This window comes from Brienomyrus brachyistius, chromosome 15 (genome assembly GCF_023856365.1).
Source record: "Brienomyrus brachyistius isolate T26 chromosome 15, BBRACH_0.4, whole genome shotgun sequence".
NCBI classification, from domain to species: domain Eukaryota; kingdom Metazoa; phylum Chordata; class Actinopteri; order Osteoglossiformes; family Mormyridae; genus Brienomyrus; species Brienomyrus brachyistius.
In genome coordinates, this window is record NC_064547.1 from 3,658,665 (window position 1) to 3,672,612 (window position 13,948).

A 13,948-nucleotide genomic window follows, 5' to 3' on the forward strand; every position below is an offset into this window, starting at 1 on the left:
AAATAAAATTGCTTGGAATCTCAATGTAAGACTGTGCACAACTCAAGAAAAAATAAATCCTGATATGCATCTTTTAATTAGAAGAAGACTCTGCATTCTCTTCGGACGAGTTCAGGATGAGCCTGGTCAGTGGAGCATTGCGGCCGAAAGCAACCGTGCAAAGAAGTGGCAGCGATTTGCAGCTTGAAAGCATGCAGGGGGTTGGGCGGGGGGGGGCACAGCGACTTAATTCCACAGCAGAACACAGGCCTTAGCCAAATGACAGCTTCCAGAAGTTATAAGCCTCTTAGGCTTATATTTTTATTTATTTATTTTGGAGCTGTGGGGGGGGGGGGTGCTGGACAGAGTGTCGGAGAGAAATGTTAGCGGGGTTTAGCCAAGCGTGGTCCAGATAGCGGTTCACATATGGTGGAGCTTGGGGGAAATAACTCAAAGGGAATGTGGAAAGAGCAAGCGGGAAAGGCGTAAGCTCCGATATGGTTGGAGGAACGCCCTCCACACAGGTGCACACGCCACCCAACGCCCTCCACACAGGCCCGCACGCCACCAAACGCCTTCCACACAGGCCCGCACGCCACCAAACGCCCTCCACACAGTCGCGCACGCCACCCAACACCCTCCACACAGGCGCGCACGCCACCCAACGCCCTCCACACAGGCGCGCACGCCACCCAACGAGCGCCCTCAACACAGGCGCGCACGCCACCCAACGAACGCCCTCCACACAGGCGCGCACGCCACCCAACAACGCCCTCCACACAGGCGCGCACGCCACCCAACAAACGCCCTCCACACAGGCGCGCACGCCACCCAACAAACGCCCACCACACAGGCACGCACGCCACGCAACACCCTCCACACAGGCGCGCACGCCACCAAACGCCCTCCACACAGGCGCGCACGCCACCCAACGCCCTCCACAGAGGCGCGCACGCCACCCAACGAACGCCCTCCACAGAGGCGCGCACGCCACCCAACGAACGCCCTCCACACAGGCGCGCACGCCACCCAACGAACGCCCTCCACACAGGCGCGCACGCCACCCAACGAACGCCCTCCACACAGGCGCGCACGCCACCAAACGCCCTCCACACAGACGCGCGTGCCACCCAACGAACGCCCTCCACGCAGGCGCGCACGCCACCCAACGAACGCCCTCCACGCAGGCGCGCACGCCACCCAACAAACGCCCACCACACAGGCACGCACGCCACGCAACACCCTCCACACAGGCGCGCACGCCACCAAACGCCCTCCACACAGGCGCGCACGCCACCCAACGCCCTCCACAGAGGCGCGCACGCCACCCAACGAACGCCCTCCACAGAGGCGCGCACGCCACCCAACGAACGCCCTCCACACAGGCGCGCACGCCACCCAACGAACGCCCTCCACACAGGCGCGCACGCCACCCAACGAACGCCCTCCACACAGGCGCGCACGCCACCAAACGCCCTCCACACAGACGCGCGTGCCACCCAACGAACGCCCTCCACGCAGGCGCGCACGCCACCCAACGAACGCCCTCCACGCAGGCGCGCACGCCACCCAACGAACGCCCTCCACGCAGGCGCGCACGCCACCCAACGAACGCCCTCCACGCAGGCGCGCACGCCACCCAACGCCCTCCACACAGACGCGCACTCCACCCAATGCCCTCCACACAGGCGCGCACGCCAACGAACGCCCTCCACACAGGCGCGCACGCCACCCAACGAACACCCACCACACAGGCGCGCACGCCACCCAACGAACGCCCTCCACACAGGCCCGCACGCCACCCAACGTACGCCCTCCACACAGGCGCGCACGCCACCCAACGAACGCCCTCCATACAGGCGCGCACGCCACCCAACGAACGCCCTCCACACAGGCGCGCACGCCACCCAACGAACGCCCTCAACACAGGCGCACACGCCACCCAACGAACGCCCTCCATACAGGCGCGCACGCCACCCAACGAACGCCCTCCACACAGGCGCGCACGCCACCCAACGAACGCCCTCAACACAGGCGCACACGCCACCCAACGAACGCCCTCCACACAGGCGCGCACGCCACCCAACGGCCTCCACACAGACACGCACGCCACCCAACGCCCTCCACACAAGCGCCTACGCCACCCAACGAACACCCTCCACACAGGCGCGCACGTCACCCAACGAACGCCCACCTCACAGGCGCGCACGCCACCCAACGCCCTCCACACAGACGCGCACGTCACCCAACGCCCTCCATACAGGCGCGCACACCACCCAATGAACGTCCTCCACACAGGCGCGCGTGCCACCAAACGACCGCCCTCCACACAAGCGCGCACGCCACCCAACGAACGCCCTCCATACAGGCGCGCACGCCACCCAACGAACGCCCTCCACACAGGCGCGCACGCCACCCAACGAACGCCCTCAACACAGGCGCACACGCCACCCAACGAACGCCCTCCACACAGGCGCGCACGCCACCCAACGGCCTCCACACAGACACGCACGCCACCCAACGCCCTCCACACAAGCGCCTACGCCACCCAACGAACACCCTCCACACAGGCGCGCACGTCACCCAACGAACGCCCACCTCACAGGCGCGCACGCCACCCAACGCCCTCCACACAGACGCGCACGTCACCCAACGCCCTTCACACAGACGCGCACACCACCCAATGAACGTCCTCCACACAGGCGCGCGTGCCACCAAACGACCGCCCTCCACACAAGCGCGCACGCCACCCAACGAACGCCCACCACGCAGGCGCGCACGCCACCAAACGCCCTCCACACAGACACGCACGCCACCAAACGCCCTCCACACAGACACGCACGCCACCAAACGCCCTCCACACAGGCGCGCATGCCACCGAACGCCCTCCACACAGGCGCGCACGCCACCCAACGAACGTCCTCCACACAGGCGTGCACGCCACCCAACGAACGCCCTCCACACAGACACGCACGCCACCAAACGCCCTCCACATAGGTGTGCACGCCATCCAACATCCATCGCCACCGGACATGCCTCAGCCTGCTCAGAAATTTGGGAGAGCTACCGGCCCAGCAATGCTTAAGACAGATATTCATTCCAGAACTTTTAGGCCTTTTGAAGACCTCAGAATGGAACGGAAAGGAGGAACGGAGAAACCAAACATTGCACTGCCATAAGCAATCAAAACAGCGTGTCACTGATCATCCAGGAGGCCCCGTCCAGACTGCCACCCCCGCTTCCCCATCACTGCAAATCAAACCTCTCAAAGATTTTAAATAGAATGTGACACAATAAATACCCCACTCTCCACCTCTATCGATTAAATGCTTTCTCCCGATAATGAAATGGATAAATCTCTATTTCTAAAAAGACACGGTATATAATCTAATAGAGGAGCTACATGCACAGTCCAGACAGTGGCAGCAAAAAAAAAAAAGCGGAAGAATTATGGCAAGGATGTGGTGGGAGGGAACGTGGGTGACGGAAGCAGGCAGGGAGATAGGAGAGACAGCAGGGGACAGATATTTGAATTGGCAACAAACAAAGGAATTAACAATCTGAGGGTCTGTTACTCACAAAGGCCAGCAAAGCACTCGCTGATTCAAACACACTGCATTTTATTTTAGATGTAAGACAGGCACAATATTGCTTTCGGATATTTATAAAGGATGGTAGACTATTGTCACGCCCGGCTTGTCCGATCCTCGTGTGTGCCAAGCCCCCTGATTATCCACGTGTGCGTCCCCAATCGTACCCAGCTGTACCTCGTTATTTCTCCATGTCTTCTGTCTATTTCAGTCCATGTCTTGCCTTGGTTTTCGTCCGTCATTGATGTTAGTTGATGTTAGGTATTGTCAGTCAATGTCCCGGTCTCCCTCTAGCCTTCTTCCCTTTATTAAATCCCCGTTTACCCGGACTTTTTCCTCCTTGCCTGCTTCCTGCCCGCTTGCCTGCCCATGCGCCTTACCCGCTTAACCAGCGACCTAACAACTGTGTACTTAAATATGCCCCCCAATGATAAATGATGAATGAATGTTACAAGTAGCAATCTGAGCCCCTCCCCTTGCATCGTAACTCATCCATAACTTTACCTGCAAATAAGTTGGCGGATTTTAGTTAGCCTTGCCAATTAGTAGTTAGGGGGTTAGCGAAACCCTGTTCACTGATAAAAATAAATGGGAACACAACAGAAATATATGATACACATTTGACACATTTATTACAATCACACAAAATGGGCGATAATCAAATATGAGAGAGGCCCAGCTTACACTTGGTTTTAAAATGCGTCCTGGGTGATCAGATCATAAGCAGACAGCCAAGATACATTGACATTTACACCTACGTCTATCATGCCTCTCCAAGGCATCCAACTGACCACTTGTGTTCAGATTTCATTACTGCCTCACACACAGTTATTGTAATGATCTTGTCGGGGATGCATCAGACTGCATTAGCATGTACACAACAAAACATACGTGGTAAGATGCGTCCCAGACCACCTCCGCAAGTGGATTGAGTGATTGGATCACGATGCATCTCGGCGGTCGTTTACACCTGTATTTAATGCTGGCTACTAATGATCTGTTCACCCAAGAAGCATTTTAAAACCAAGTGTAAACAGGGTCATAAGAATTAAGGGTACCATAATGCCAGTGATCTTCACTGCGCAGCCCACTGCCACTGGCGCCCCCTAGAGGCGAGTGCGCCTGCTCGTGACTAAATAAAAAAAAAAGCAAATTACCCTGACCATCATATTTATTATTATTTTTAATTATTATTCTGTTATTTTTTAGATCTGTTTAAATCTAGACACAATACCACCCCCCCAATAATGTGCAGCTATGTAGTACACTAATAATCAAGTGAAGCAGCATCAAGATACCTTTCAGCTAGCCAGCTTTAAAAAGTAAAAGGTGGACCCCAACACCCCCTTCACACTGGAAAGCGTGGCCCTTGTCGAAAATTCAGTGAAAAACATTAGTCTAATGGTTTTACAGTTCTGTTTTTTTTTTTTTTACTTTTACACCTTCTTTATTTGCCTAAATCCCCCTTATAGGCAGGCTAATGATTGGGCCGTACTTCCTGTCCACCATGTGCACTGTTTCCTTTACACACTGTAGGTCATGTGACAGCGTTCCGGCAGAGGGGTGACGCATTTCTGCATGCCGGTGCCTGGAAATTCGGAGGCGTCCGTGTGGGCGCCCTGCATACCGTGCCAGACCTGCAGACCCTCTGCTTTGATCTATATTACCCTTAAGTAGTCTAAACTATGCTATGCTGAATCACGCTGCATTATGTAAGCCATTTATAATGTATAAAATCATATATTTATGCTAATGGTACCGTTTGAATACCATAGAGAATGTGTCGCTAATGCATATTAGCAACATCCGCTTATTCATTTTGCACATGCATTTCGAGTAATCGGTCTGCATGCTCAGATGCGTGCTTGAGAGAGTCAGGCTGAGTGTGAGGTTTGTTCAGCTCTTACATGGTGCCTGTCTGCAGTGTGAATTTACACGCGCATCGAGCACTTAAACGGGTCTCCTTCACAAAGAGAGGGTGACAATGCTCTCAATCCAGCGCCATGCCATGGACATGTTAATGCCCCGCTGGAGGCAAGAGTCCAGTGCGGCGGTAAGGAAAAAAAAAGTGCACTTTTATTTCCACTGAAATGAGGCAACCGCTCGCCTGGGTGCGTGTGAATGGGGGAGTCGCGTGTTTCCCGCGTGATAACATGATTTATACCGTCCGAGAGGAGAAGCCCATATCACTGAGGCTGACCTCTTTCAGCTCTGACAAAGGGAAAGCTTTTACCAGGCAGGGGGTGTGTGGACTGATCCTGCATGCGTGGGAGGAGCCTTTCACATTGCTGTCAAATCTGGAGCTGCAGCGATATCTTCCTGGAGTCTTTTCAGCACGGTTTTATTGACTGCTGGGAGATCGGCATTAGCGAACAGGGACACGTGGACTCACGCCTGGACATTCCATCATGATGCATTCGCTAAGAAGTCATGCATTTGCTCCCCCTCCCAAAAAAAGAGAAGGGCTCATCATTAGACCAGCGGTGCAGCCAAAACTACACTTTTTGGAGTTTATCTGGGTGTGTGCAACTAAAACCAGTAAATAACAAAATGACCCCCCCCCCGGGCATCACACCCTCCAGAGCAACTCGTGCTGAGAATAACACTTAACGCTTACTATCCTGGTGCAAAGAGGAGTTGTTTTCAAAACACATTTCACGCTTTGCAAGGATTCCAAAAAGCTTTGCGTAACCAAAAATAATAATGTTAAAAATAATAACAGCACGACTAATAAAAAAGAGTGAAAGGTCCCCTCAACTGAGCTGAGGTCTTAAGGGGCTTATTCTGTTTTTTTTTCTCCACTCAAGCTTTTTGAAAGCATACATTTTTTTGGCAAGACTGTGAAAACATCAAAAATGGATTTGGGTGAGGGGGGTGATATTCTTTGTGGCATTATCCCTGGCAGGACCCCCTCTTTTCTGATGTGATTAATCTCCATCACGCCCCCGCATCAGCTCCTCGCCCCCGAGCCTTGGACAGAAAGACGGTAGCGGTGCTGGATCCTTGACGGGGGCTACGAAGCGGGCTGTCAGGGCCCCGGGAGGGAGCGCGGGAGGACACTGTCCCCGTGGTGTCACCGCAGTGGGACTCAGCGATGCGTGACACCACCTCTCAACGTGCCGTTACACAGCTAAGCAGGTGTACAATGCACTTATCCTGTGACATTGACACTCTTCAGACTCTAAAGCCAAAAGGCAAGGAGATGGGACCTATTTCTATAAAAGGAAGAAATTCCTTTATACTTCACTTTAAATTCCATGTTTATAGTTGAGCAGACTCTGCACACATCATCTTACATGCGGCATACATCTGCATCCAAGGCACCAGCAGATGTACCAAGACTAGCTGATTCCCTCCAGCACCTTTACATCCCTGCTGACAAAAACCCCCAGTTTTGTGAACAGATCCTTGACCAGTTGCTTTGAGGACAATAAGCATTTTACTGCACCTCCACATTTACCATTGGACAGCTACCTCACTGCACCACAGACAGACCCCCCACCATCAGCATATACTCTCATCCAGGAATTCCAGCATATTGTCTGCTTAGTGTTCATCCGTTTGTCGAAACCCACTATCTTTATGTATATACATATTTATCCATGTACCATTCCTATATCTTCACACTTAAAAACCCATCCATCCTTCCATTTATATTTTAACTGGTCAGGATGGAGGGGTGGGACCTGAAGCCCATCCCTGGTAGTGTTACGAAGGAAAGGAGAGACAATCCACACGCAGCTTTCAGGTTGACTGAATGGGGTTTATGGTTGAATCAAAATACACTAACAGAAACAAAAGGACTATAAGGGGTCAGATCAGTAGCAGGGAGGAACAGCCAAGAGAAACTGGAGCGAACCTAAACACAGGGAGTACAGCAGGGACTAGTACTAACACAAGACGCACTCACATCTGCAATGACCAAACTAAGGGATAAAGCACAGGCAGGAAGATATATACACTAATAACAAGGGCTACATGAGGGATGGCTGCAGGCCATAACTGACTATACACTAGGGAACCCATGTAATGGGGAACAGGTGTGAGTAATTAAGAACAATAGAGAAGGACATGGGATGGCCAGCAGAGACCCCTGCTGGCCAAACGGAAACAGGACAGGACAGATGGAGATATACCATCACGGGCATCGGGATACACCCAGGACAAGATGCCAGTCCATCAGAGGTCCAAAATAAGCTTATCTACTTATGTCCAAATATCATGTATGTACTCCTCACTGAGGTCCTGAAATTGCACCATCCATGTTGTGAAGTGTGCCATAAATATGCCACTGTCTTTAAATTTAAGATTAAGATCAAAATGAACTTCATTATGTCCAAATAGTCCAAAATAAACAAATGATATATTGTGAACATATAGGGGGAAAAAAATAGCAACTTGGTTGTGGCAATAAAAATTCATTATTCTGCTGTTTTATTCTATTATAGGAACAGTTCTTTATGGAGAAAAGGTGCATGCAGGGGAACCTTTAAACCAAAGGCATCCACAAATGAATGAAGCTCTCTGCCCGCAGCGAGCCGAGTCCCAGCATCCCCGTGCCTCTCAGCCGCATTTGGAGAGTCTGACGCAGCACACTCAGCGAAACGGCGACAAGATCAAGCTGGAAGTTAATCGTTTATTCTCTCCTCTTATGAACTGAGCAAATAAACATGAAATAGTATTTTGTGCATGACAGATGCTGGATGGATGACGATAAATAAGGATTCTCCCTTATTTGTGTGTGTGTGCGTTTAATGCACATCCAAATCAGGAAATGTCCTCTCATCTATCCTTATCTGATGTCTGAGTCCCAGACAATTTACTTTTCTTCTGTACCATATTAACCTTAGGTCTCCATGTGTAAAAAAAAAAAGAAAATCTAACAACGACATAATTTGGCTAAAAAAAAAACTGTCAGATGAAGACTAGCAAAAATCATGTATGCATGTGAGCCTGTGACTTCTGTAATGTCCCTTGGTAGTTTGAGAAGCTTGTGACCTTTCGCAGACAACTGTTCTGGGAAACAGCTCATGAATACTCCCCTCTGACCCATTCCAAAGCAAAGTAATGTTTATGCGGGAAGAAGATCTCATATGAATTCAGAGTACCACTCTGTACTGCCAGAGCCGAGTATGTTACGGGATGCATTGGGAAAACGGAACAAGGAGTGGTTTTCCTGAAACCATGTTTATACCGTCCATTCTCGCGAGCAAAGTGCAGAGATATTTGTCACAGATTATAAGAAAACAGCAGGCTTTTAAAAATATAACATGCGCTACACAGCTGAGAAATGGAATTTGAATTGTGATAAACCCAAAGAAAGATTGCAGACCTGGGGTAATACTGTTTCTCTTAGGTTTGTCTTTTGTTCTACATATGAAATAAATATCCGTAGTATCGCCGAATCCGCTTAGTGGGTGAAAACAAACTCCTGCAGTGTGTTTTATGGGCGAGATTGTTTTGTGGCTTCGGAGAGCACACAATCCCTCACGTGGCCTTCCCACAAGAAAATAAATAAATATGTATCAAAGGAGGACATATTCTGCTTTAGTAGGCAATCAATATATATATAGATGACGGAGGCTGCAGCAGAAATAGAAATACGCCCAGAGCCACATAGAGAAAAATACTAGAACCAAACGGGATGTGAGCCACATAGAGAAAAATACTAGAACCAAACGGGATACTAGAACCAAACGGGATTTAGCAGCTAACGAACGTCGCCCCACCGAGCTGGATGTAAAGAATGCCACAAAGGCTTCCGTGTCGTCCGAAGTACTATGTGTTATTGAAAATTGTGAAAACATTAACAAAACCTTTTTTATTGCAACGTTTACCAACCCGAGAGAATGTCCATGCCCGTATTTAGTCATTTGTTTGTCTCCCAAACCGAAAAATGTCACACCTTGAAAAGATGATGCCCAGGAGGAGTGCCAGGGGACTGATAATGATTTGTGTGTGGCATGGTATGTAATACGTGTCGGTATCATATTGCATCAGTCAGGTAATATTTATAACTGGCAGTAATCTAAAGTCTGACATTTCGTAGCAACTTTATTTGCTGGGAAAAAAATTTGAAATTCTTGGGGAAAATACACTTCATACAAAGTTCTGGCTAAATTCGATCACTTTCATCAAACTTCCTTATGACAATGAGCTTCATTGGGATGTGTTCTGATATTCAGGTAAGCTAGAGGCGACTCTGCACCTTTTTACCTAATGTCCCTGCAATGGTTCGCGGCCCCATCCTGGGTTGTTCGTTGCCTTGTTCCCACAGTTCCCCGGGAGCCCCCGCGACCCTGAATAGGACAAGCAGGTATGTAAAACTGATGGATGGATGGATGGATGGATGGAAATGCTCATTGTACAAACATACAAAAGCAAACAGATTGTATTGACTGACATAAAATCAAGCAATATCTGAACAACACAAGTGTAGGTGAAATTGTGCATATTTTGCGCAAGGCATTGCGAAGTGGGAGGCTGGGAGGGGTGCAGTTCGGGAGAGAAGCAACAGTGCCCAGGTCAGCAGAACCTGCCTGAACCACGCGCATCGTAGACCTCAGTGTACAGATACATATATACCTATGGCCACTGTGCAAAGGAGGTCAGGACTTGGCAGTGGGATCTCTGCCCTGCTGCTGACATGCAGGAGAGCCAATCGAGTCTTTGGGAAGATGGTCAAATCTCTCCAGGCCAGAGTGACTCGGCAGACTTGCCGCCAGTGACAAATCAATTTTTATTGCATTTTTTTATGGCATAGGATTGATTGCACAGAGTTAAAAACTAAAAAAGACAAACTGGATGACATGCCACAACTATATGTGTTTTTCGGGTATTATGAAGGAGCGGTAATATTAATTTATTTATATTAATAATTCAAGGATGTTTTTGTGGGGAAGTATATAGCTGCTATGGAAGAATATACATCTGTAACATTTTAATTATGATTAAGAGTAAACAGCAGTTATACAGTCATGATAATTCCATTGAGATCAGCTTAAAATCAGTAGCGGAGCCAGAAATCATAGCATGGGTGGCCTGCAGAAAATCAGGTGAGCCAATCCCACAACAATTCACGTGGTGATAGAATCACACCACAGATGCAACTACATATTTTTATAAATCAGTTTTTAAATGACCAGTGGCATTACTAAGACCAAATGAACGAAGAGAGAGAAAAATATACTTGCCTTTTCCTCTGGTTGATCTAACCAAGCAGCCACATACCTGTTAGTCACTGACTGGGCCTGGGTTCTGGCAGGAATCACCACACTCTGCTTTTTGGGATATAGTGTATGCTTTTGACCTTGGAGTGAAGGCACATGCACACACATACAGAATAGCTGCTACTTATTGCCATTAAAGGTAATCAACTCAGAAGACAACATTACAGAGGACTTACCGCAGGCAACATAAGATACACCGTCTGCTCCCAAAACAACAATCTAGAAGCCACTTTCACTTCTGTGCCTTTTTTTTCTGTCACTCAGAGTTTTGAACCGGTTACCGATATCCTTGCCTCATTCTTCTCGAACTGCCCAGAAAAAATGTGCCGTTTCTGAAAAACACCATAGGAGACTTTCATAGGAGCGCAGGCTTTCCGATGGCCTGCAGGAATCTTAAATCCTAAAAGGTCTCTTGGCACTGAGACAGTGTTACATTCAGCCATTGACAGCACTTGTCATGAGCATCCATTATAGATAACTGCTCATCAAATGCAGGGCTGTGCAGAGTCTGGAACCGATCCCAGGAAGCGAAGGTGACCCCAGACAGGATGCCAGCCCGTCAAGCCACGGTACAGACAGTCTCAAACAAAGGGCAATTTAGAGACACCAATTCACCTTAACTGCATGTCTTCAGAGTGGGGGAGGAACTGGAGGTCTCAGAAGAAACCCACACGCACAAACACACACAGGTTTGGAATTATATCTTTGTGGGGACTCTCCATTCCTTTCTACGGGGAAAACTCTGATCCGAGCATGACGACCTTAACCCCTATTCTCAAGAGCACAGATGAACATAGAAACAGTGCAAAACAGACAAATGGTATATTATGAACATATAGAGAACTACAGCATATATAGAAAAATACAGACTTCTGTCTTTTTTTTTATTGCAGTCACAGATTATTGTAAACTGAGTTTCCCCTTATGGGAACTGAAAAAAAGGTCCCCATAATGAAAAAATAACAGGTTTTTATCACATTGTGGAAGGCATATATACATAAACCACACACACAGAGTCTGGGCAGAAATGTAACCCACAATCCTATAGGGGTACGACATCACTGCTTTCCACTACCCACAATCCTAGAGGGGTATGACATCACTGCTTTTCACTACCCACAATCCTAGAGGGGTACGACATTACTGCTTTTCACTACCCACAATCCTAGAGGGGTACGACATTACTGCTTCCCACTACCCACAATCCTATAGGGGTACGACATCACTGCTTCCCACTACCCACAATCCTATAGGGGTACGACATCACTGCTTCCCACTACCCACAATCCTATAGGGGTACGACATTACTGCTTCCCACTACCCACAATCCTATAGGGGTACGACATCACTGCTTCCCACTACCCACAATCCTATAGGGGTACGACATCACTGCTTCCCACTACCCACAATCCTAGAGGGGAACGACATCACTGCTTCCCACTACCAACAATCTTAGAGAGGGGTACGACATCACTGCTTCCCACTACCCACAATCCTAGAGGGGTACGACATCACTGCTTCCCACTACCCACAATCCTAGAGGGGTACGACATCACTGCTTCCCACTACCCACAATCCTAGAGGGGTACGACATCACTGCTTCCCACTACCCACAATCCTAGAGGGGTACGACATCACTGCTTCCCACTACCCACAATCCTAGAGGGGTACGACATCACTGCTTCCCACTACCCACAATCCTAGAGGGGTACGACATCACTGCTTCCCACTACCCACAATCCTATAGGGGTACGACATTACTGCTTCCCACTACCCACAATCCTATAGGGGTACGACATCACTGCTTCCCACTACCCACAATCCTATAGGGGTACGACATCACTGCTTCCCACTACCCACAATCCTAGAGGGGTACGACATCACTGCTTCCCACTACCCACAATCCTAGAGGGGTACGACATCACTGCTTCCCACTGAGCAACCATGCTGCCCAGAGTCGTTCTTTTTCTGAAAACCCTAATAAATCCGACACTAAGAAAAAAAACCGTCTCTCTCACAGCTCACCCCCCCTTTTTGTGGTGGGCAAAATGGCATTTAGTCCTACTGGCAATTGTGTATGAAACACAGATTACAGAGAAGCAAGATCCTTTATGGTGATTACGGGAATAATATTCCCCTGCTGCTGTGCGCCATTACATTTGGAGTCTGAAACTAATTCCTGGCCCTCGGCAAATCACTTCACATGGCTAATCCACAGGAAACGGCATTTATCGGCTGGCAGAATTATATAAAAAAAAAAAATACATCTGAGATTTTCCGAGTCAACGCCGATGAGCCGCCATCTCCAAGCAGCTCCGAAATCTGCTTTATTGGAATGTTTCGTCGCAGTGAGTGTTCAAGACAGTGCCTTACGCAACATGGAAATGCGAGTGTAATGAGAAGATGGAGGCCTACAGATGGCCTTGGTGAGTGGGAGAGAGCAGCAGCTCGCCAGGCCCGGAGACAGGGCCAGACTGAATCTCCTCATTGCACAACGTTCTGCTGTTCTACTGGAGCCCAAACAATTCTATTTTGTTAAGCATGTGTTCCAAGAGAAATCATGCTCATGAACAATAGCGGGCTGCAAGATATGGGAGAACATGAATAAGCGCCCATGGGTGTCTCATCTGGTTCACTGTCTCCCTTTTATTGTCAGGTCAGTCACTAATTGTTTCGAATCACCGATGTTGTCTGCTGTGCTTCGGCAGTAGTGAGTGGCCCAGGGGGCTCGTAAGTTCCAGAAGATCACCAGTTCAGGGCTCGACCTCCTCTGACCAGTCACATGCCTGGGTGCCCCCCCCAGGAAGGACCTTAACCGCCAGCTGCAGGTGTGCCACATGTGACCCTAAAGCCATTGAGAGCAAGATGGGGCAAACGAAGAGAAGAATCCCAATGCACTTGTACTAATACTTGTGCAAATGGCAAACAAAAGGATTTATCTTTAAGAGTTGGCTATGAATGACACTTAGGACAGTGGCCATATGCAAACACCCATAAGTTTCGAAACAGTAACTGCTGAATAAAGCTAGAGAGATGAGTGTCGGGACTTTAGCAGCTACATTATCCATTATCTGTGTTTAGAAGTACATAGTATCTATAATATCCAGTGCATCTACAGTACAGTGCAGAAGCAAGCCCGGCAGTGAAGTT

General features: G+C 49.2%; 1 protein-coding gene across 1 annotated transcript; it reads left to right on the forward strand.

The window, feature by feature from the left end:
• The first annotated feature begins 476 nt into the window (after positions 1-476).
• On the forward strand, positions 477-2,666 carry LOC125709331 (uncharacterized). The gene has a single exon (XM_048977648.1). It carries the CDS (start codon positions 477-479, stop codon positions 2,664-2,666), a length of 2,190 nt encoding a protein of 729 aa, XP_048833605.1.
• The last annotated feature ends 11,282 nt before the right edge of the window (positions 2,667-13,948 follow it).

Bases quoted from the DNA above. Each gene is read 5' to 3' on its own strand.
- LOC125709331 (XM_048977648.1), top strand. From the start codon at position 477: ATGGTTGGAGGAACGCCCTCCACACAGGTGCACACGCCACCCAACGCC.